The sequence below is a fragment of the Siniperca chuatsi genome, linkage group LG1 (genome assembly GCF_020085105.1).
Source record: "Siniperca chuatsi isolate FFG_IHB_CAS linkage group LG1, ASM2008510v1, whole genome shotgun sequence".
NCBI lineage: Eukaryota > Metazoa > Chordata > Actinopteri > Centrarchiformes > Sinipercidae > Siniperca > Siniperca chuatsi.
In genome coordinates, this window is record NC_058042.1 from 35,037,187 (window position 1) to 35,062,219 (window position 25,033).

Sequence of the window (25,033 nt, forward strand, 5' to 3'; positions counted from 1 at the left end):
TAAACTGGTTAATCCTCCTAGACCAATAGCTGCTGAGCTTCACTCTTCGGTGAAATGTAATGAATTTTCTATTCTTTAAATACAAAATTTCCAATATTCGGAATAAAATTGTGGCTTCCTCTGCTGTTGGGTGTGACCGCTCTTCTTCCACTCAGTGCCATGTTGCCAGCACTCTGTCCAACTTCACCCCTATTCAACATAGTGAACTACAAGAAGTGGTGCAGCAGTTATGTTCTGCAACATGTGCTCTTGATCTAATACCTACTAAGGCATTAGGTCAAGAGTTGTTCAAGAATGTTTTCAGCTGTTTGGTTGATGATGTCCTTGATATTGTTAATGCCTCCCTACTTTCTAGAATCTTTCGCACAATTCTCAAACATGCTATTGTTATACCACTGTTGAAAAAGAGTAATCTTGATCCATTTCTTTTTGAGAAACAAATCCTGAAAAGGTTGTTTACCAACAATTACATATGTAAATGGTCTGTACTTCTATAGTAAGTACAATACATATAGTGAATGTGGCCATAGAGGCACAGTGCTGAACTGGCTTATTTCATATTATTATGTTGCTAGAAGATCATTCTCTGTGTTAATTGGAAACTTGAATCAGATGAACTCAGCATTCCATATGGAGTCCCACAAGGGTCAATTTGTGGTCCACTGCTGTTTAATTTGTATAAGCTCCCACTTGGCGCTAGTGACTCATTTTGCCACGCTCATGCACAAGACCTACATCAAATGTACATTTTCACCACTTCTGAATTTTGTGCAATGTTTTGTGAGTTTTCGAGCATCTTTAGCCCCTCAAAATGCGATTCTTTTGGATAAAAAAAATAAATAATAATAATTCCTTGCATTTCAATAATGAGTCACTTTTTCAGCTGTCCTCAGGGTGGGACTCTTATCAAACACGTGAAATTTGAAGCATCATCAAGGTCTTAAGACTTTGCTGAAAAAATTTGAGGTGGATCTGGTTAACCTGGTAGGTGTAATTTGTAAGAGTATAGGGCTTGTAACTTTCTGTTGTCAGTAGGTGGCACTATGACTATTTCTGAATATTGGCATGTAGACATCTTCAGACCGGGACTCTAATCAAACATTTGAAGTTTGGGGCAGATTTGACCATGTACAGTCAAGTTATAAGAACTTCCTCTTTCATGCCTGGTTCCCAGCCCATTTGTACTCTGACCCTAATAATAATAATAATGCCTATAAAAAACAATAGGTTCCTTGTACTTTGTGTGTAAACTGCATTAATGATGTAGTAAATGTCATTATATGTATTGTGTTATGAATGCATGATGAATATGTCATATAACTAACTTGTGCACTTATTATATTGACTCACAGAATACTCATGTTGCATGCTTAGACAAATTATGTTGTTTCGGATAGCCAGCTATAGGTGAAAAAGAGTGTTAAAGCATGTAACTTGTGTAATGTGTGAAAATATTAAGTTTTTAAAAAATATAGTCTGAAATACAAAATAATGGTGTCAACAACATGCCTGGACTTGTCTGAACATGCCCAGGCAGGGAGAGCTGGGGACTTTCCAAGATACCATTAGAATTGGCTCAAGGAAGATTTGGGGTTTTCCAAATGTCCAAATATGGAAAGCATAACATTATTATTTTGAGGAAAAGTATGAGTAAGTTTTAAGAAAAGTAGGTGGAGACCAGAGTAGGAGGGATGTTGTGGGCTAGAAAAGACACTGCTTTGAAATCAGTGTGGTTCCGGAACCTGCTCGGTTTTACTTCTTGTGAAAGAATAAACTCTATTGCATTGAACTCTGACCATCTCCAGTGAATTATTTGAGTGCCTTAAGACTCTGAGTTACTGGTAAAGTGTTGGAAAGGGAATCCAGACCCAATCTTTGGCCCAAACCTGGACTTCTGTTCCCCAACAAGTGCCAGAAGCCGTTGGTCCTGGCACTTCCAGGAACACTTCGTCCTCGACCTCCACGCCACTTCAGGGAGCCACCACCGTGGTCTTTTGACCAGCTGACTCTACTCTGAATGTTCACGACCATCAGGTACTGCGCGAAGGAGTTAAATATCACTTCCTGCATCCACTATGTGGCGGTGGAGAACATGCACTAATCATACATGATGTTGGTGTGTATCAAGTGTAGATCACGCAATATAACTCCTAATTAGCCTTTAAATGTCCTCAGCCCAGGAAACTAATCAAGCATGTGAAATTTGGAAAAGATATAATGATGTGGAGCTAAGGTAGCACAGTTACTAATTTTGAAACAAGGTAGCACTGTTACTAATTTTGGAAGACAGAATTCGCTGCATCGCAACGGTCTTTAGATTACACTGCCCAAATTTGAAGTCGATCCAATTAATTCTCTAGAAGGAGTTCATTAAATTACAGAGCCTGTAAATGGCGAAAAATTCAATTTATGTATTTATTTATATAGCGCCAATTCATAACAGAAGTTATCTCATTGCACTTAAGCCTACTCTTAAATGTGGAGAGGGTGTCTGCCTCCCAATCCCAAACTGGGACCTGATTCCACAGGAGAGGAGCTTGATAACTGAAAGCTCTGGCTCCCATTCTACTTTTGGAGATTCTAGGAACCACAAGTAACCCTGCATTCTGGGAGCGCAGTGTTCTAGTTGGGTAATAAGATATTATGAGCTCTTTAAGATATTATGGTGCCTGATCATTAAAAGCTTTGTAGGTGAGGAGAAGGATTTTAAATTCTACTCTGGATTTTACAGGGAGCCAGTGAAGAGAAGCTAATATTGGAGAAAGTTATTTTTCGTATTGTCAGTACACATGCTGCAGCATTCTGGAGAGTCTTAAGGGACATATTTGTGCAGCCTGATAATAAGGAATTGCAATAATCCAGCCTAAAAGTAACAAATGCATGCACTAATATTTCGGCATCATTTTGAGACAGGATGTGCCTGATTTTTGCAATGTTACATAGGTGAAAGAAGGCAGTCTTTGAAGTTTGTTTCATGTGGGAGTCAAAGGATAAATCCTGAGCAACGATAACTCAGATTCCTTACAGTGGTGTTGGAGGCCAGGGCAATGCCATCTAGAGTAACTATATCTTTAGATTATGTGTATCTGGAGTGTTTGGGGCCGAGCAAAATAACTTCAGTTTTGTCAGAGTTTAACATCAGAAAACTGCAGGTCATCCAGGTTTTTATGTCCTTAAGGCAAGCATTGAACTTTAGCTAACTGATTAGTTTCATCTGGCTTGATCGATAGATATAATTGGGTATCATCCGCATAACAATGAAAGTTTATGGAATATTTCCTAATAATATTGCCTGAAGGAAGCATATATAAAGGTGAATAGAATCAGTCCAAGCACAGAACCTTGTGGAACTCCGTGACTAACTTTGGCATGCACGGAGGACTCACCGTTAACAAACTGAGATCAACGGTCAATGGTGTTGAATGCAGCACTAAGATCTAACAAGACAAGTACAGAGACAAGCCCATTGTCTGATGAAATTAAAAGGTCGTTTGTAATTTTCATCAGTGCTGTCTCTGTGATGATTCACTCTAAATCCTGACTGAAAATCCTCAAATAAACTATTGTTATTTAGAAAGTCACACAACTGATTGGCAACTGCTTTCTCAAGGATCTTAGAGAGAAAAGGAAGGTTAGATATAGGTCTATAGTTGGCTAAAACCCCTGGATCAAGAGTGTGCTTTTTAAGAAGAGGTTTAATTACAGCAACTTTAAAGGACTGTGGTACATAGCCTGTTAATAAAGGCAGGTTGATCATATCCAGTAAAGAAGTGCTAACTAAGGGTAAAACGTCTTTAAGCAGCCTAGTTGGAATGGGGTCTAAGAGACAGGTTGATGGCTTAGATGAATTAATCGTTGAAGTTAGTTGAAGAAGGCTGATAGGAGAAATGCAGTCTAAATATATATCACGTTTTACAGCTGTTTATAAGGTTCCTGTGTGTGAAGATAACTCGGTAATGGTTGAGGGCAGGACGTGATGATTTTTTTCTCTAATTGTTAAAATTTTATCATCAAAGAAGCTCATGAAGTCATTGCTACTGAGGGCTATAGGAATACATGGCTCAATAGACCTGTGATTCTCTGGGCTACAGTGCTGAAAAGAAACCTGGAGTTGTTTTTATTTTCCTCTATTAATGATGAGTAGTAGGCTGCTCTGGCATTATGGAGGGCTTTCCTATATTCTTCCAGGTTGTTGGAATGCAATTTCGTTTTTGCCATGTTTGCTTTCATTTGCGGGTTTGGGGGTTATACCATGGAGCTAACCTTCTTTGTTTTAGTATCGTCTTTTTTAAAGGGGCAATAGAATCGAGTGTCGTTCGCAATGAGCCTGCAGCACTAACAACAAGATGGTCAATTTGGGAGTGGCTGAAATTAGCATAGGAGTCCTCTGTTATATTGAGACATAGCACCGACTTAAATGCAGATGGAATCGCTTCCTTAAGTTTAGCTACAGCACTATCAGATAGACATCGAGAGTAGGAGTTTTTGCCTAATGCCGTGTAGTCCAATAATAGGAGTTCAAAAGTTATTAAATAATTTCAATTTCAATGCCATATACCAGAACAAGGTCGAGGGTGTGGTTAAAACAGTGAGTGGTTTTATGTACACCCCGAAAAAACCAATCGAATCTAATAATGAGATAAACAATCATTTTCAACATTCAAGTGATTGTTAAAAATCACCTACAGTAATTACTTTATCTGTTTTAAGGACTAAACTTGATAAAAACTCTGAGAATTCAGATAGCAATTCAGAATAAGGACCAGGAGCGTGGTACACTAACAAATAGAATTAGCTGTCGTGTTTTCCACGTTGGGTGTGAAAGACTAATAGACTTAATATGACTGAGCGGAGTGGATTCATCATATTCTTCATGACCCAGCCAGGTTTCAGTAAGACAAAATAAGTCAATATGATTATCTGAAATTAAATTGTTAATATAGCTTTACATGACAGATCTGATGTTTAAGAGTCCACATTTAATTCTCCTATTTTGTTGTGCTATTTCAGCGTTTTTGTTTTTATGTATAACTCCTCTTCTGTTAACTTTGATTTTATTAATTTAAGAGGTTGGGGTACTGTCAGGAGTTTTGGGTGGGTAACTGCTCTGGAAGCGCAGAGAAACGTGTTCTCAGCCAGATTTATAGATATGAGAGCTGCTCCATCCAAAGAGGGATGAATGTCGTCTCTCCTAATCAGACCAGATCTTCCCCAGAAAGTCTGCCAATTATCTACAAAGCCAACATCGTTTGCTGGACACCACCTCGACAGCCAGTGGCAGAATGAAGACATGCGGCTACACATGTCATCACTGGTCTGGTTTGGCAGGGACCCAGAGAAAACTACGGAGTCTGACATTGTCTTTGCATATGTACACACTGACTCAACCTTAAGTTTAGTGACCTTGCGATTGCTGTAACTGGGAGTCGTTACAGCCAATGAGAATAACAGTCTTACTATATTTACGTTTATCCTTAGCCAGCAGTTTTAAATAGGATTCAACATCGCCCACTCTGACCCCAGGAATACATCTGACTATAGTTGCTGGTGTCGCTAACTTCACGTTTCTCAAAATGGAGCTGCCAATAATCAGAGTTGGTTTCTCAGCGGGTGTGTCGCTGAGTGGAGAGAACTTGTTAGAAACATGAACAGGCTGGTGGTGAACCGTGGGCTTCTGCTTAGGGCTATGCTTCCGTTGTACAATCACCCAGCCTCCCTGGTTTCCTGGCTGCTCGGCAGCTGCCTGGGGGACAGCTAACTGGAGCTACCTCTGGTCGGTCCGCACCGGCTACTGGGGGCTGGATAACTACAGCAGGTAATGATTGAGTTCACCTGTTGCGGAACCGTGTTTCCAATTCCAATTGTTTTTAAAAAATTAAACTGATGCAGGAAATTTAAAATGGGAAAAAAACAAAACAATAGGTTCCTTGCACTTTAAGTGCCAGGGACTGCCAGAATAATAATAATCCTTCCAAAAATAATAGGTTCCTTGCACCATTCGGCCCTGGCACATTCATGCTCGTGTCCTAATGATCTCAATATTTGTATCATTTTTAAACACCAAACAAAGAGTGGTAATGAGAAGAGCCAGCAGAGGGATGAGAGGAGTCAATACAACTGACCATGATTGACCCCTAATACAACCAATGATAACATATGATGCTAGATTCTTCCTAATCTCACCCTATGTTAATGTACGCATTCTACACCACCAACCTTGCTCTCTACATGGTACACTTGACTCACTTTGCACTCTGAATCTTGACTAAATTGACTAAAACCTAGTGACAATACAGTAATACAGTGGTGTGAAAAAGTGTTTACCCCTTCCTGATTTAATATTTTTTTGCATGTTCATCACACTTAAATGTTTCAGATCATCAAACAAATTTAAATATTAGTCAACACAAGTAAACACAAAATGCAGTTTTTAAATGAAGGTTGTTATTATTAAGGGAAAACAAAATCCAAACCTACATGGCCCTGTGTGAAAAAGTGATTGCCCCCACCTGTTAAAACATAACTGTGGTTTATCACACCTGAGTTCAATTTCTTGTGTGTCTCATTACATCTGGTGTAAAAGTAACACCGCATTTCAGAAAATCATACCAACAGTAAAATATGGTGGTGGTAGTGTGATGGTCTGGGGCTGTTTTGCTGCTTCAGGACCTGAAGGACTTGCTGTGATAAATGGAACCATGAATTCTGCTGTCTACCAAAAACTCCTGAAGGAGAATGTCTGGCCATCTGTTTGTGACCTCAAGCTGAAGCGAACTTGGGGTCTGCAGCAGGACAATGATCCAAAACACACCAGCAAGTCCACCTCTGAATGGCTGAAGAAGAACAAAATGAAGACTTTGGAGTCGCCTAGTCAAAGTCCTGACCTGAATCCTATTGAGATGCTGTGGCATGACCTTAAAAAGGCAGTTCATGCTTGAAAACCCTCCAATGTGGCTGAATTACAACAATTCTGCAAAGATGAGTGGGCCAAAATTCCTCCACAGCGCTGTGAAAGACTCATTGCAAGTTATTGCAAACGCTTGATTGCAGTTGTTGCTGCTAAGGGTGGCCCAACCAGTTATTAGGTTTAGGGGGCAATCGCTATTTCACACAGGGCCATATGGGTTTGGATTTTTTTTCCCCTTAATAATAACAACCTTCATATCAAAACTTTATTTTGTGTTTACTTGTGTTATCTTTGACTAATATTTAAATTTGTTTGATGATCTGAAACATTTAAGTGTGACAAACATGCAAAGAAATAAGAAATCAGGAAGGGGGCAAACACTTTTTCACACCACTGTATATAAAGGGGACTATTTTCGGGAGCACGCGTGGGGGCTGATGCATGACCCGATGAACTTCACATACAAGCGTATGACCTATGGTTCACAAGCACCCTTGAGTGACACGCATGTCTGGTGTGCGGACATGCCCGGTCACACCTTCCTTTCGCAACCCCCACCTCCCAAGACCTTTTGTTGATCCCCAGTATGGGCACGGATGTTGTTAAATTGGTCTAAGTGTTTTTGGGAGTGGCTTTGACATGGTACAACTATATAGCTTTGTTGTAGAGATCAGATCCACAGATCATATACTAAACAGAGACTGTGACTGTGGGATGACGGCTACTACATTTGACAGAGATTTTGCTTTGATTCTGGACAATGGCTGCTACATTTTGACAGAGATTTTTGCATTGATTCCGGACAACAGCTGCATCTTGATTGAGTGACTGATGTGCTGTGCTTCTTTTCCATTTTGCACTGATCCTGTCAACAATGTGGCCATGGAGAATACAGGTAAATATTCGTAAACGACACATAAATCTTTCTGAAGCTGATCTGCTTATGGCTCCTAGAAAGGAAAAAGTCTTCCCCTAAAAATCTGACTGATTTTCTGGATCAAAAGGCAAGGGCTCCACAGTATGAATGGGATGTGGAAGATTTTAGGGTATCGGGATACTTGTTTCACCAAGAAGCAGTCTATCTTTACACTGGAGAAGCTGATGAAATGTTCCTTCGTGGAATTACACCACACACTCTTTTTCTTTTTGCCAGAGACTGGGATCATTTCAGAAACTAAATTTGTAAAGAGCTAAGTAACTCGAGCACAATGGGAAGGATCTGTGTCTGGAGAAACCTATAGATCTGCTCTATATGAAAAGTGCAATGAGATAACTTCTGTTATGAATTTTTTGGGTTTTCCTCTTTTCGGCTTCTTCTTTTTTCGGTATATTCTTTTTTCGGTTTCCTGCAGTGCTCCGAATTCACCCAAACTTCTACCTATAACCCTTCTCTATCTGACATCACCATCCATACTTCGGACTCTCTCATATTCACATTCCTAAAACTGACCAGCTGGGAGCTTCATTCCCCATCTACATTGTCCATCTAGACTTCTTCCTCAGCCCATACGAGCCACTGACCAAATACATCAGTTCCAGTTCCTGGCCACCCGATTCTGGTTTCACAAGCATTTTCACCAAGTCCTCCGCGTTTCTGGCATATCTTCAGAACACTATTCCAGCTATTCTTTCCGCATCGGCGCAGCTTCCACAGCATTCAGACTGGGCATCTCGGATCAAACCATTTTAGTCCTCGGTCACTGGTCATCCCAGGCATATCGTTCCTACATCCGCAACAATTTTAATGATCTCCTTGAAGCTCATACTCACCTCAGCTCCATTTCAATCCGTTCACTCCGTTGACTCTCCGTCAGTTCAGGTGACTCTACCCCAGAGATGGATCCCCCACACTGAGTCTCCTCCTCCATGGCCTCCAATACATCCATCCCAGACCAGCCTAAACTTCCTCCCCCATGTTCATTGCTTCCTCACATCCATTCACCCAACCTGTACTTCATATACTACTTTTTCATTAAACCTTTAAAATCACACTGACACTAGCGTGGTCCTTGCTAATGAAACTAGTTTTTAAATGTCCTATTCATTGCCAGCACATAAAAAAGGGCACCTATGAATAGAAAGTAGGTAAACTGTTGGTGATCATCATGAAGCCATAAATGTCTATTTCCCTGTTAGTCAGTAGTATAGATAAGCATAACTAAAATGTTTAACACATCAGTCTGATGTTAATTCGCGTCTAATAGACATTACAGTCAGTCAGAGGGCAGATTTAGCAGGAACTCATTACAACGATACACAACACTCATTCCATATAATTAGTTTCCTGACCAGAGAACCCACTGGCTTACGATTAAGGTCATAGTAAGTTGTGATTGCTTCACTGTTTGAGCTTTGTGTTACTAGAGAGGAGTACAGTTCAGCGGTGACACACAGTGCCTTTAGAACTTGCCTAGTTTTCATGCTATTTTTATTATCCTGCCATTTGACTTTTCAGCCAATTACCCTGCTTCTCTCTCCTTCCTCCTCCTCTCAGTTTCTACTGTCTCTCACTGTTTCTATCTTTTTTTCTGATTATCAGTTGGCATCTCTTATTATGTGTATCCTGCCACAAGAGTGTTTGAGTGGACTTGCCATATGGCAGTGGTTTTCTTCAAGGAAAAATCCTCCCACAGATTGTCAATGTTAGTACCTTCATCAGTTACTGTATGTACGATGCGTTTCAGGAGTTATTTTGTAAAAGAAGCATTTCATTCATTAGTAATTCCTGACATTTCCCAGAGTGCCTCTCAACAGTCCCTGGAGAGAGGGAGTGATTTTGTTGCCATCAATAACATGCCTCTGTGCCTGTGTCTAAGCTTAACAGGGTCCCTACAGTCGCACAGACACCACACAAACACGCATGTAAGGGGAAAAGCCCTGTTTCTATGAAGCCCTGCTGTTCATACATAACAATCAATAGTGGGGCGGGTTTATAATAGTGTGTTTTATAAATTAGTAGTAAATAAATATGAATTACAGTCTCAATTGGTGGAACCAAATAGCTAATATTAACTCAAATATAATAGTCAAACCATGTTTTCACTGATCAATCCATCATGACTGTCCATTCTCCATCACACAGAGCCAGTTTCTGTTCTTGTGTAGCCTCACACACACTCCATATTTCTAGATACTTAAGTCAAAGGCAACTGGGCATGCCATTTTAGTCTTAAGGACTAAAATCAGAAAGCTTTGAAGTGTCTCCAATAAGTGATGAAACATCCTCAAGACCAAAAGAGCACACCCAGCTCACTTGGACATTGTACTTCTAGGTATTTTGAGAGACAACAAAGCACAGTGGGATTTGAGATAGACTGTAAGATTGCATTTCATCACTTCCATTGGAAGCATGGATCTTTTAATGGCCAGTGTGAACATGAGGAATGATTACAGCAAGCAAAAACTTTTTTTAATATTCATATGACCTTGTATTGCATTCATATGTGAGTATTGTTTTAAGATAGACTTGTAAAAAATGTGAACCTATCCTTTAAGTCTCAAGTCTTCACCTGGTATTAACCTTTGATCTATACGTGGATATAATTTAGATATCACATCTGGTCATGCATTTACATCTTTGTTGGATTTTTTTGGATTTGTCTCCACTTAAAGGATAGCTTCACAATTTTTGTCCACAAGATAATGTCTGTCCTTAAAAACAATAGTCAGGTGCCTATAAGCACAATGAAACAGGCTTTGCTTGCTGTAATCATTCCTCCTGTTCATATTAAAAGATCCCTCTTTTTTTCTCTCCCTCCACTGCAGCTCAACAAGAAATACCTACAAAGTTACAGGGGAGCTATGCTTAGTTCACAGCCCTCCTGTGATTGTGATGGGAGTCTGCAGAGTCCAGTACCTGCAGGTCCAGAGCTGTGAGCTGCTTTCCCTTCTCTCCTGAGTTGCGTTTATATTCCTGGATGGTCCAGGACGGCTGACCACGCTTGTCATCTGACAGACTGGTGAGCCTCAGGTCGGTGTACAGGGGGCTACCTTTCACATGGGCCTTAACGGAGGGGGTGAAGGGATGTGGTGAGAAAACCTGTTCGATCAGGTAGGACTTCTTTGGCGGTTTAGAGGGGCGGTGGGCCTGGGGTAGCTCGTATTGACGCTCTCGCTCTGCCTGGAAATGGAGAGAAGATTAGAGAACAGAAAGGTCATCAGGTAAGTTTCCACCAGTGCACCTCTTCAACCTTGTGAGTCTTTCTCTAAGCATTTAGATACTTTTTAAACTTCACAACTCAGCCAGTACAACAGGTAATATGTATGACAAGGAGCATAGGATGTATTACAGAGCAGAGGGTTTATTTTAAAATTTTTAATATCAAGAGCCACAGAGCTTGGTGTTTCCTTGTGGGGAGTCACGAGACCAGAACCTAGACTCCAAATATCAACACTGTACATATTCTAATTCAAATATAATCTATACCTCGTGAGTTGGCTGACTTAGTCAGTTAGGTGATGTAAACAGGAAGTATAATGCTGCCACAAAAAAAGTGTGTTGTTTTTTACATTTTTGGTGAATCTGCACCATGAAAAGGCATGCTGCATTATTTACAGCAATTCCTGTTTACACTGTTACCATGGATGTACAGGCAACAATCACATGATTACTTTTTCTACTCAAGAAAAAGTCTACATTCAAGTTATAAGAAGCACTTTGTATATGATTTCTTAAAGGATTTAAGGACATTTATCTGCAATCGACATCAGACAAAAGGCTGTTGCTGGAAAGAGTGAGTTTGACTGATTCCAGCAGAATGTGTATGACCTCAATCTGTTTTGACTGAGTTATGACCCTAAGAAAAAGAGGTGAATAAAAAAGAAAAGAGGTGCAATTTTAGATGCAAAATTGGTCAATCAAAGGATAAGGGTTAAGGCTTATTATAATTGACTTTCAAACACATATTACACTTAATGTTGAAAAAGTCTGATGTTTTAGAACTTGTTCTGTATATGTGCTTTCTGTGTTTATGAGTGTATGTGTCAGATCTTGCTTCCTTTGTTCTGTGTCAGTTTGTCTTTGTCAAGCGTCCCGGCCTTGCTACTGCTGTGTGTTCTATTGGATTATCTTCTGTTTCTCTTGGACCTCGCATGGATTTTGGATTTTAGACTTTGCCTGCTCCCTGTTGGAATTGTTTGCCTTTGTTGGACTGCCTTTCCTGGTTTGCTCTCTGCCTGCCTGACAATCCATGTAAGCACTTGTATTTTTTTATTAAAACTCTGAACTGCATTTGTGACCTGCTGTGCTGTCTGTCAAGGACATATGGGAAGAGGTAATTGATGACTTCCACAGAGAGGTAATTATTTCTCGGGCCCAAGCAAAATTGTCGGCATTGCCTGGGTTGAGGGATGCCGTTCCTGAGTGGCTCACAGACATCTTCTATACCCAGAGACCTCAGACTGATTTCCGGCCTGCTAGCCACCAGCCTGAATCCCGGCCTGCTAGCCTCCAGCCTTCACCTCAGCTTGCAGCCCAGTCGGTTAGGCCCGGGTTTGTTAACCTGCAACCTGCCTGTCCTGAGTCATCCCCAGCCCCAAACCCATACCTGGGCATCCGCCTGGCTTTGGGAGGTCCTTGCAGCCATCAGCTTAGTTTCTGGCCTGCTAGCTACCAGCCTTCACTCCAGCCTGCTAGTTTTCAGCCTGAACCACAGCCTTTCCTGTCCTGGAGCCACCTTGTAGAAAGCCCTCCAGAAGGAAGAGTGGCTCCCACTGACATCGTGCCTCTCTGCTGCCCAGCTGCCCATCCTCACCGCTGCCCTGCTGCCCGTCCTCACCACTGCCCAGCTCCTCGTCCTCACCACAGAGGTTCCGCTGCCCAGCGTCACAGAGAATCAGCTGCCTCCTGAACCCCCTGAGCTGCAGCTTCCTGACTCTTCTGAGCTGCTGCAGCCTCCTGAATTTTCTGAGCTGCAGGACACTCCTGAATCTCCTGAGCTGCAGCGGTCTCCTGATCCTGTTGAGCTGCAGCAGTCTCCTGACCCTCCTGAGCTGCTGGAATCACCAGGTCTTGAGCTGCAGCAATCGCCCGTTTCTGCTGAGCTACAGCAGTCGCCTGTGTCAGAGCTACTGGAATCACCAGGCCCTGAGCTACAGCAACCTCCTGAACTCTCCAAGCTGCAACAGCTTCCTGATCCACCTGAGCTGCAGCCTCCGGGGGTTCCTGGTGTTGGGACTCCACAGATTAATTCATTAATTTGGGTGATTGTTAACTGAACTTTTGTTAGGAGACTGCATTCTCTTTTGTCCCACAATCCTGATAGCCATTGAATGCAGCATTGGTCTGACCTGTGACCCGGAAGTCACCAGGTCAATAAAAAGGTCAGCGATAATTTGTTCTGTCTCTTTCCTCTTCTCTCCTCGCCCGGACCTGATGGTTCGCTGAACCTCGGCATGGTTTGCTCAGTGCAGATCCACCAACGAGAGGATAAAGGATTAGGCCACAACACAGGTGCCTGCCTTCTAAGATTTCTGGTTAGCTCACCGCTAACCGAAAGTTAGGTTGTTTGCTACCACCGCCATGTAATCTGCTCGAAGAAGAAACATCCAGCATGCACACACACACACCCTTTGTTCTGTAGTTTAGTGTATTTAGAGTAGATTTCACATTTTGTGTTGTGCTTTTATTATCTTGTAATAAATGCTTGTGTATAATTGTGCTGGTTTCTTTAATGTTTCACAAGAGTGTAATTTGCCAACCTCTTCTTCGTTGATCTCCAAATCCTTCAACCTACTAGCTATTAATGGTAATTTTGGTTATAGTTATTAATTTAATTATTAATCTGAGTTCCAAATTGATGGTTTAGTGTATTTTATGAGACTTCTTTAAGAAGAGCAGTGCCCCCAAGGACTTTATTCATTAAAGTTATTATTTATGATTATCTTTGATAATTTTGATAGCCAAATCTAATTGATTGCACCTACACAGTTTGGTGCCCCTTAACCATTGTGAATCCCGGCACTGGCATCACTGGCACCACCGGCTCCTCTGCCAGTCTCTTTGTCGCCGGCCTCCAGTCCTGCTGTCCTGTTGCCATTCTCCATTCATGCTGACCTGTCGCCGGTCTCCTGCTCGAATCTCCGGTCATTGTGCCCCGGTCCTGATCTCCAGCCACATTGCTGGCCTCTAGAGAGGTTCTGCCTACGCCACCAGCCTCCAGAGGGGATCCGCCTTCGCTGCCGGCGTCCTGAGGGGTTCCATCTTCGCCGCCGGCATCCTGTCCGATTTCCAGAGGGATTTCGCCTTCGGCACCGGCCTCCAGAGGATTTCCGTCTTTGTCACCGGCCTCCAGTCTGACCTCCAGAGAGGTTTCGCCTTCGTCGCCAACCTCCTGAGTTGCTCCGCTTGTCTGGTCATCTCCCAGACCTGCTCAGCCCTTCGGCCATGCCTCCTGTTCACCCTCCTGACCTGCTCTGATCTTCCGCCTGAGGCCTTCTGCCCTGCACCTTTCCAGCCCCTGGGCTGTCCGCCTAAGGTTTTCTGCCCCGCACCTGTCCAGCCCCCAGGTCCCCTGGCCCTGTTTTCCTGGTTCCAATGCTTGACAAGCCATAACAAATTCTTTGCCATGGAGCAGTTTGTCTTAATAGCACAGGCATTCCCTCATCTGAGCAGCAAACACAAAATAAAGAATAAACCACTCCTGAAGACTGAGTACTGATTGCATTGATTCCACAGCACTTACAAGCAGCTGCCATCAATACCAACTACCATGAGAAACATCTGTCTCCAGGGTCAATGAAGGTGATATAAGTGTGTGTGTTTTTGTCTTTATTAAGCAGGAAAGCTAAAGCAGCTCTCAGGTTGCAGTCATCAGCCTGTGTAAATTGCATGGCTGTGCAGTGGAGTCTTTAGAGAAACTGTAGTGTGATAAAGTAGTTTGACAAAGCAGAACAGTCATGACTCATGAACAGTCATCACTTAACCATGAAAACCATCCTTAGCTCCTCATTGACCGTTTTCACACCAGTCAACCTTATCTGCCTGTATAGTCTTCAACCATCTGGACACATTCACAACAATTCATTCCATAAAAGAAAAAGCAAAGCAAATTAGCAGGCATTCAGACTGAAACTACTAAACTCATCACTCATCACAACAGATCCATCGTCACATCCTCTCTCTATAGATATACAAAATAGAACACAATTGAAAATATGGTCTGAGAAACTTAATGAAATTATGAAATGAAATAATGAAAATTTAAATTTCTGAGTTCTCAGACCATTTTTCACAATTGAGAATGTCTTCCGGATGGGAGCCGAAACGTCTTGATTCTGAAAACAGTGTCCAGATGACTACGATTGAAACCTTTTCTACGATGGAACATTCCTGGACGAATGAGGGACTACACCGTCTTATAATGAAACATACACACATTCCTTTTGGCGCGCACCCAGCCCGGCTGCGTGCACACACACACACACACACACACACACACCCTGTGTTCTGTAGTTTAGTATTTAGAGTTTGACTTGACATTGTGTTTTTTCTTTGTTTATCTTTTTAAATAAATGCTTGTGTATAATTATGCTGGTTTCTTTTATGTTGCACAAGAGTGATTAATTTGCCAACCTCTGCTATGTTGTACTAAACATGATGCCCCCGAGGATGTAATTCATTAAAGTTATTTATAATTAGCTTTGATAATTCTGATAGCCATAATTAATTGATCGCACCTACACAAGTGGGTGCCCCCACCTTTAAACGTTGTAAATCACAACACCTGACATCAAAATACTGCATCTGTGTTCTTCAGTTTTTTCTAAACTTCAGTCAGTATCAGTCCCTCCTCCTGTCCTCTGTCCTTCTCCCTCTGCTGCTGCTGTGAATCACCAAAACAGAAAACTGGTAGAGAGAGGAAGTACTGGTTTGTCTCAGCCATCAGTAAGTTTACAAGAATTTGCCAAATTCTAAGATTCATGGCAAACTAAGCAAAACAGTTAAGACATCTTGTTTTAGCTTGTTTGTAACAAGTCGCTATTAGCCGAGCTAGCTCGCTGTGCTTTTGTAAAATATATGAGAGATTGCAGACAGAGCAGATTAAAATATCGCTAAAAGGACATGTTTGTGCTTGTTGAAGAGATGTATTGATAAAGTATTGGCTTTTATTCGCGGAGGTTTAATTGCACTTACAGTAATGAGCATAGTTGTTGTCAACTCGAGTAATCTCCACTGCGGCCTGTCTGATCTGCTGACCGCTGACTGCGCTCCTTGTGTGGGTGTGTGTGTGGAGGAGCTCAGCCCAACACAGACAGCAGGAGAGGTTGCAGCGATTCATCATTTACCAGACTTACATAATGGATGATGAAGTGGTAAAATTTGAATGTGTATTAGGCTGTAGCCTACATTACATTTTTAAATATATTTATTCAGCTTTAATCTGACAAAACACAGAGGCCAGCAACTGAAGATGAAAAATATAGTTTAAGATTGCATAGTTGAAGAAAAATATAGATCAAAGACATACAGACATGATTGTAAGCTCACAATCTGATCCAGTAATAATGTCTTGTCTCTGTACTTGTCTTGTTAGATCTGCTGCATTCGACACCATTGACCATCACATCCTGTTACAGAGACTGGAACATTTAATTGGCATTAAAGGAGCCGCACTAAGCTGGTTTAAATCCTATCTATCAGATCGATCTCAGTTTGTACATGTTAACGGTAAGTCCTGCGTGAACACCAAAATTAGTCACGGAGTTCCACAAGGTTCTGTGCTTGGACCGATTCTGTTCACCTTTTTATATATGCTTCCTTTAGGCAATATTATTTGGAAACACTCCATAAACTTTCATTGTTATGCGGATGATACCCAGTTATATCTATCAATCAAGTCAGATGAAACTAACCAGTTAGTTAAACTTCAAGCATGGTTTAAGGACATAAAAACCTGGATGACCTTCAATTATCTGATGTTAAACTCAGACAAAACTGAAGTTGTTGTACTTGGCCCCAAACAACTCTGAGACACATTATCTAAAGATATAGTTGCTCTAGATGGCATTGCCCTGGCCTCCAGCACCACCGTAAGGAACCTCGGCGTTATCTTTGATCAGAATTTATCCTTTGACTCCCACATAAAATAAACTTCAAGGACTGCCTTCTTTCACCTACGTAACATTGCAAAAATCAGGCACATCCTGTCTCAAAATGATGCCGAAAAACTAGTCCATGCATTTGTTACTTCTAGGCTGGATTATTGCAATTCCTTTTATCAGGTTGCCCGAATACAGTAAGTCCCTTAAGACTCTCCAATTGATCCAGAATGCTGGAGCACGTGTACTGACAAGAACTAGGAAAAAAGATCATATTTCTCCAATATTAGCTTCTCTGCTTCCTGTAAAATCCACAATAGAATTTAAAATCCTTCTCCTCACCTACAAAGCTCGAAATGGTCAGGCACTATCGTATCTTAAAGATCTCATAGTACCTTATTACCCGACTAGAACACTGCACTCCCAGAATGCAGGGTTTCTTGTGGTTCCTAGAGTCTCCAAAAGTAGAATGGGAGCCAGAGCCTTCAGTTATCAAGGTCCTCTATAAAAGTGGTAACTTTAGACAGCCCTGAGTGACAAACTATATCCAACCAGGATTTTGATTCTGAAACCTCTGCTAATTAATGCGCTTTGATACGGAATGAATGAGGAAATGAAGCGTGTCTGGCTCTGTAAGAGGAGAGAGAGAAACTCAAGGTTTGTTGAAGAAAACCTGCCAGCAAGCAGATTAGGTTCACAGAGACAGTTGCTGCGGAAACTGTTTTCACTAAACCTGCTTTCTGGAATAGACCCCTGTACATTCCCACAGCACTAATTCATCAATACAACAACGTCATGTCACACTCACCACGCTCCCACTTTCTCTGTTTAACTTAAATACTGTTTTCATACAGTAATCAATCCCTTCTACTTTGCTGTTTTTTCTATCACTGTTAAGCTACTGTCAATAAAACTCTTCCTGCATATTCAAATTAAAAGCCTATAAGAATTAAAACATCACAAAACTCTTCCCTAGTATGTAATGCTTATTTACCAAATGTTTTTGGCTATCTTGCCTTCACCAATGTGGTGTCTGAGGCTGTTTTTGGTTTCCTTATATATAATCCATCCATCACTCATTTGACTTATAGATCACCATAGATAAAGTATACACATCAAAATTGCCATCATCTTTTCAAAAAAAAAAATTTTTACAATACAATATTTACTCCTAGTGGACAGAGGTTAACCGGAGAAATGTACATAGCTGTTAATGCAAACATACCATATTACAACCAACTTTCCTTACCAAATACACTCTTTCATCTTAACCCATCAAAGGTTGAATTTCTATTTTTTAAAATAAAGCAGCAAATTCCATTCCATTTTTTTCAAAACATAGTACACTCAAATCTCTTCCATCTCTTAATGTTTACAAATAATCCTAACTCATTTCTGACCTTAACACATACATTTTCTATTGTTTTCAAAAAATCCAGTGTATTCTACAAACATGTTTATGTCAAAATATCAGCTTCAAGTCAAGTTCCATATGTAATCCTTTTGGGCTTAAAGTAGCCCATTTAGAAATTAAAAGCCTACAAGGAATGGGGGGGATTATGCCCTTTGAGTCGCTGGAAGACTATTCATGTAAAACATCTGTGCAGGAAGTGTTGAGTTTCATTGACAGTAGCTTAACAAGAAATGGCAAAATGGAAGTGACTGAAAATAATTAATGAGCAAAAAGAAAGAGAGCAGCAGGGTGGTGAGTATGACATGACTGATTTATGCTGTGGAATTAGTTTGCAATAACAAATTAAAGCAGGAGCAGATCAGAAACCAGGGAGGCTTCTTACTAAAAAGTGATGAGATTTACTTATATATTAAGGAAATTATGTGTCTAATATGAGCATGTTTCAAATCAAGGCTGACTCTCCCTGCAGTTTCAGTAATGTCTGAAGAAACAGAAACACATGAATATTGACTTCAGAAAGTCAATGATCAATGATACGGTGACAGTTTGACTTTCTGTGCTCTCTTATTTATTTTTATTATTTGGTTAGGGGTGCCAGCCAAGTCTCTCTCCTGGCATGTAAGTCAGTCACATTTTGTAGTTGTTTGTGCGTGTGTGTGTTTTTTAAATGTTTAAATCAAACCTCACAAAGGATGCACACAATCAAAATGTACACCATACCAACGAATAACCATAACAAACAAGAACACCACAAACACAAGATTTTAGCGAAAAACCAAAATATTCATATATTTAAAGACATTCACAAAACAACCCAAAATCCTACAGTCCCAAAGTCCACAACACAAAGGATAATCCAACTCAAAATCCCACTATGGGTTTTCTTTCACACTTTTTTTTAGTCCAGATACATTCCGTTGCCCAAAGAGAAAAGATTAGGTTCAGTTCGTGAACATAAACAAAAATAGTTCAGTTCATGAGTAGCAACAAAACAAACATAATAAAACTTAAAGTAAAAGAAAATAGTTTGTGCACTTACGAAGTCAGTCAGTCAGTCCAGCAGTCCAGTCAGTCTGAGAGTCCAGGATGTGAGCTTTGGATGTTTGTCTGGTTTCCGCAAACAACTGCGCAGTGTGGATATGGAACGATTCAGGAGAATGGAATTTAGGAGATCGGAGGACAGCTGACGGTGGCAGATGAAAAAATGATTTGCAAGGGATTAAATGACCTTCCTACTGTATGTTTTTACCACACAATTGAGCGTGTTGCTCCAGCCAATACTCTCCCACTCCCCTATTTTCCTCCAAAAAAAACCCCAATGCCAAATGAACGGAAGGGAGTTGAATTGTGGCACGAGCTGGGAACGAATCGGTGAGTAGATTGTGAAAATGGGTGTTTCCAGGGTGTAACCAAGTGGTTAAATCAGGTGACGAAATCCACGTTGTCACAATACGGACACTGACACTATCTCTGATCACAAATATCTGACCACTTTCACTGATTATAAGCAGTGTTTTTATCGACAGTACTGTATTTGTAAGAGATTCAAGCAGTTAAACAAATAAATCAACAAAGCTTCTCTCAAGATGCAACTAACTCAGCTTCAAGATATTTACTTCTCGCTGCAGGAGGGCCAATGTATGAGCACAATAATCAAAGGATAAAATAAAGTTGCATGGCTGTGTGTACAAGCAACGTGGCTCCCATAGTGGAGACGGGTAAATAAAAATGTAGAGGCAGAAAGAGAGTATGGCTGGCCTCCATCTTGGCAACAGTCCAGCAATGGGTGATGGGGATAAAAGAAGGGCTGAAAATTAGATTAGATTAGATTCAACTTTATTGTCATTACACATGTACAGGGCAACAAAATGCAGTTTAGGTCTAACCAGAAGTGCAATAAGCAAGTGCAGGATATAAAGTGTGTGCATAAATGCAGGATAGAGCAGTATTATGAAAGTGGTACTATGGACATTATATACAGATGGCATTACTATAAACAGAAGTATACTGATGGATATGTACAATAATGAATTGGATTGGGCAGAACAGTAGTGCAATGAATATAAAGTAGTGCAATTTATGGAAATAGTTAACAGAGTGGGAGTGTAGAGGTGGAGAACTAATGAGTTGAGGACATAATGATGCTATGAACTCCTTTACTGTCCCGAACCCAAAATACAAACACTTTGGGTTTCGGTTACAGCCAGTGGATGTAACTGAGTATATCTGAAAGTAAAACTAAGGTTATAGGGACAATTCACCCCAAAATTAAAAATACATATTCTTACCTGTGCTATTTATCCATCTAGATTGTTTTCGTGTGAGTTGCCAGGTTTTGGAGATATCTGCCGTTGAGATGTCTGCCTTCTCTCAAAGTACCAAATAAATACATCTGAAAAACTCACCAATAATGTCTCTTTCCAGAAATCATGACCCGGTTATTCAAGATATTCCACTGACCTTGTTGTGAGCAGTTTCATGTAGGAACTATCGTAGCTGTATCGTAGAGTGCCATATAGTTCTATAATTCCTCTCTCCTTCTGTCGATTTCAGCAGGTATTTCTGCTGCAGAGTCTGGATCTGTAGTTGTGGGCCACCTGCTGCCCCCATGTTCCTGCTCGACAACTGCTACTACAGTTGTTGTTATTGGCTCCGTTGCTAATACTGACATTATTTTTCCTATAGCTGTCATTCCTATTATTACTAATTTATTAATATTAACACTACAATTACTATTCTACTATTTAAAAAAAAGATTCTAGGTGGTATTTGCATTGTGCCTCCCCCCCATCTCTCAAAACCTAACACGGCAGCGGCGGATGGCTGCCCACCATTGAGTCTGGTTCTGTCCAAGGTTTCTGCCTCTTAAAGGAAGTTTTTCCTTGCCACTGTCGCCAAATGCTTGCTCATGGTGGGATTTGTTGGGTCTCTGTAATTAATATTATAAAGAGTACAGTCTAGACCTGCTTAATAGGAAAAGTGCAATGAGATAACTTCTATTATGAATTGGCGCTATATAAATAAAATTTAATTGAACTTTGTTGCAGAGATCTAGCCCTTGCGTCGCTGCAGTACGATCAAAGACTTCGGTTCTGCTGCGTTTCTGCTCTGAGCAGATTACACGGCGGTGGTATCAGACAGCCGTCTGCTGCGTGCTGGAGGTGAAGCCAGGAGGAAAGAGACAGAACAAATGACTGCTTACCTTTTTATTGACCTGGTGACATCTAGTTCACAGGTCAGACTGATCCATGGGCGCTGTAAGGCACCTTGCATGGTAGCTCGTTGTCATCAGTGTGTGTGTGTGTGTGGGTGTGTGCGCACGTGTGAATGAGAGGCAAACTAAACCTGAAAACATTCCTTTACATGTCAGCTGGGTCCTCTTATAAACAGGTTCACTGAACTTCAATAATTTAGTAAAATCAAATGTCATTTTTTCTTAAAACTATAGGGATCTTCTTTAAAGGGACCTGTGAAAACAGTTGTATAATGTCTTCTGTGGCTCTGGAGGAGTTTTGTCAAGTGAGAAAATAACCCTAATGATGTCATCATGGTTATCTCAGGTTGGGGTTAGGCTGTGTTACAAACTGGAGTCTACTGAAGACATTATTGAGTTATATAAAGACACAATCCACTTTTCAGACTTGTTTCTTGTCAGCTCTAGAATAAATGGTGCTTGTTGAGATTGAGACTTGACTTGAGACTTGGTAAGAAAATGATTTAATCATACAAAAATATGGTTTCATGATTTTTCTTGAATTGCCCTATTGCAGTGTGATCTCCCTGTCCAAAATATTTAATTGCATACAAGTACATAAATGCTTCTGGAGTCTAATGCACCACCAGAAATCTGAAGTATTTTGAAGGGGTGGAGAGTATTTTCTGCCAGGGACCCAACACAAGAATTTAATCTGTACATAGAACAGTGAATTTACAGTGTCGCAGTTAGTGGTGATGGGATACTCTTCACAAATACAACCCCATTATTTGCAGCTTTAAATGAATGTAAAAGGAATCTACAAAGAGAAAAGGAAAGGTTAAGTGATACAGAGGCAGGTGTAAATAATGAGATAGATAACACTCCCAGGTCAGTTTTATTACATGACAGTTACATGGTATACGGCTGCTTGAGAGATGCGCTGACACAGTAAAAGGCTGCATAAAGACAAAAGGGTCAGGAGCCATTTCAATTAACATCCGCTCCATTTAGCTTCCTGCAGAAAGGTCACAGAAAATGACTAGTGTGTTTAACACCTGCTGAGACATTCTGACATTTCAGCATGCTGTTTTAAAAGCCTGTCTCCAGTCAGCAGGGCTTGTGTGAGGAGCAAAATAATAAAGCTGAAAATGTACCAAAAAAAAGAACTGTAACGGAAAAGTTCAACATTTGGGGAAATATACTTATTTGCCTTTTTGAAAGAGTGAGATGTTCAGATTGATATCAATCTCACTATTTCCCATACATTCATATATTTGTGGTGGCCCGCCACAATATCAACATTGACCACTACATATTGATTTTCTATTTTTTCCAGCGCATTGATTCGCCCAGCCCCTCTTTGCCCAGCTCTCTCTCTCCCTCTCCCTCTCTGCACATGATACGAGTGTACAGAACAGTATTCGCGAACGGAAAAGCATCCTTACGAGGGAGCATTTCTGCTCTGCGTGAACAAATTTGGTCCCGCTCGAGCCTCCCTGCGCGCTTGCAACCGCTCAGCACTCACTAAAGTTGACTTTTGAGATGGGGATGGAATAGACCAGCGTTTCGCAAACCTCTTTTATCCTGCATGTTTTAGATCTCTACCTGCTCCAACACCGCTGATTTAAATGATCAACTTGTTATGAACTCCTGAAGCTGCTTGATAACAAGCTGATCATCAGATGCACACTTGAGAATAGAAGGAATAGAAGTATTAAGCAAATCAAAATATAATACACTATAATACAGGTGAGACAAATTAAGTACAAGTGGATATAAGTATAAAAGCTAAAATTAAGTGTAAGTACCAAGTGGATTTAGAGGTTGATAAGTATGTACGGTATAATACAATGTAATAATATAAGTAATAAGTAATAGTGCAATAATGAGTACTGTCAGGTTAAGTGTAGCTTATTAAGATGATTATGAGACTGTGGATATGCACAGCAGTAATAGAAGTATGAATAAATATCAATAAATTAAACTGAACAAGAGTCTATTGCACCGGAGTATTAAAGAGAGAAAATTGCACAATTATTTCAAGTATTTCAGTGATGTTAATGATCCAATGTCCAGTTTAGTGACTTAGGGTCATACAGACTGACACTTAGAGGGAGGAGTTAAAGAGTTTGATGGCCACAGGCAGGAATGATTTCCTGTGGCACTCTGTGGTGCATTTTGGGGAGATGAGTCTTTCGCTGAAGGTACTCCTTTGTTTGACCAGCACGTCATGGAGTGGGTGGAAGACACTGTCCAAGATGGCATGTAGTTTGGCCAGCATCCTCCTCTCTGACACCACCGCCAGAGACTCCAGCTCCACCCCCACAATGTCACTGGCCTTACAGTTTGTTGAGTCTGTTAGCATCCGCTACCCTCAACCTGCTGCCCCAGCATGCAACAGCATACAGGATAGCACTGGCCACCACAGACTCATAAAACATCCTCAGCAATGTCCGGCAAATGTTGAAGGACCTCAGCCTCCTCAGAAAATAGAGGTGTGTCCTGTAAAGAGCTTGAGTGTTCTTAGCCAAGTCCAGTTTATTGTCCATATGTACTCCCAGGTACTTGTAATCCTGTACAATGTCCACACTGACCCCCTGGATGAAAACCGGGGTCACTGGTGCCTTGGCCCTTCGTAGATCTACAACCAGCTCCTTAGACTTTGTCGCATTAACCTGCAGATGGTTCTGCTCACACCATGAGACAAAGTTACCCACTTCAGCCCTGTACTCAGTGTCATCACCGCTGATACATCCCACCACAGCAGAGGCATCAGAAAACGTCTGAAGGTGGCAGGACTCTGTGTGGTAGCTGAAGTTTGTGGTGTAGGGCCCCAGTGTTGCTGACCACGCTGTCCGACACACAGTGCTGCAGACAGGTCTGCCAGTCAGGTAGTCAACAATCCAGGACACGAGGGGGGCATCCATCTACATCGCTGCCAGCTTCTCATCCAGTAGGATGGATGGTTTGAAAGCACTGGAGAAGTCAAAAAACATGATCCTCACCGTGCTTGCCGGCTTGTCCAGGTGGGTGTAGATGCGGTTCAGCAGGAAGATGATGGCGTCCTTAACTCCCAGCCGGGGCTGGTAGGCGAACTGAAGGGGATCCAGGAGGGGTCTGACCATGGGCCGCAGCTGTTCCAGCACCAGTCTCTCCAGGGTCTTCATTATGTGCGAGGTCAGTGCCACAGAACAGAGACCCTTTGAGGTGAGGGCTTAGTGAGGGCTTCATTCGTAAATAAATAAAATTGTATTTTCCACAAAGTCAGATACAGGTTGTAAAACAGGGGTGTCTTCATGTGATAGGATCACATCTGTGGCTGTCTGTGATGGGAACTGAGACTTGGGAATTATCAAAGCTAAAGGATACTATAGCATGTTGATACTCTTTATATTTATTTTTTAATAGACTAATAGTTCTATTATGCACATGCACACGATTTGCTGATTTATTTAAATTGTAATATAATATAGGAGAC

General features: G+C 41.2%; 2 protein-coding genes across 11 annotated transcripts in view; one reads left to right on the forward strand and one right to left on the reverse strand.

The window, feature by feature from the left end:
- The window catches only part of minar1 (membrane integral NOTCH2 associated receptor 1), a 71,761-nt gene that overhangs the window by 32,039 nt on the left and 14,689 nt on the right, over positions 1–25,033 (reverse strand). For 6 of the 7 annotated variants that reach the window (XM_044209427.1, XM_044209347.1, XM_044209511.1 and 3 more), the window contains exon 4: positions 10,764–11,027. The exons of the other annotated variant lie outside the window; for it this stretch is intronic. In XM_044209427.1, the coding sequence (XP_044065362.1) occupies positions 10,764–11,027 (264 nt within the window). The remainder of the gene's footprint in view (positions 1–10,763; positions 11,028–25,033) is intronic. 7 annotated transcript variants of the gene reach the window in all.
- On the forward strand, positions 7,251–13,485 carry LOC122882434 (LIM domain-binding protein 3-like). 4 transcript variants are annotated; one of them, XM_044209828.1, is made up of 4 exons: positions 7,251–7,802; positions 11,585–11,640; positions 11,921–12,098; positions 12,298–13,485. In XM_044209828.1, exons 1-4 carry the CDS (start codon positions 7,782–7,784, stop codon positions 12,754–12,756), a joined length of 714 nt encoding a protein of 237 aa, XP_044065763.1. In that variant the 5' UTR covers positions 7,251–7,781; the 3' UTR covers positions 12,757–13,485. The 4 variants fall into 4 exon arrangements, 2 of the variants coding, with proteins under 2 accessions (XP_044065763.1, XP_044065848.1); XR_006379389.1 differs by lacking the exon at positions 7,251–7,802 and adding an exon at positions 10,998–11,068 and having other exon boundaries at positions 11,921–12,204; XM_044209913.1 differs by lacking the exons at positions 7,251–7,802; positions 11,585–11,640 and adding an exon at positions 10,941–11,068.

What these genes read in the sequence shown, in the direction of transcription:
- LOC122882434 (XM_044209828.1), top strand. Translation starts at nt 7,782, where the DNA reads ATGTGGCCATGGAGAATACAG. An exon ending in TGTGGCCATGGAGAATACAG is followed by an intron (nt 7,803 to 11,584) that starts GTAAATATTCGT and finishes GATTTCTTAAAG; the next exon opens with GATTTAAGGACATTTATCTG. An exon ending in AAAGGCTGTTGCTGGAAAGA is followed by an intron (nt 11,641 to 11,920) that starts GTGAGTTTGACT and finishes GTTCTGTGTCAG; the next exon opens with TTTGTCTTTGTCAAGCGTCC.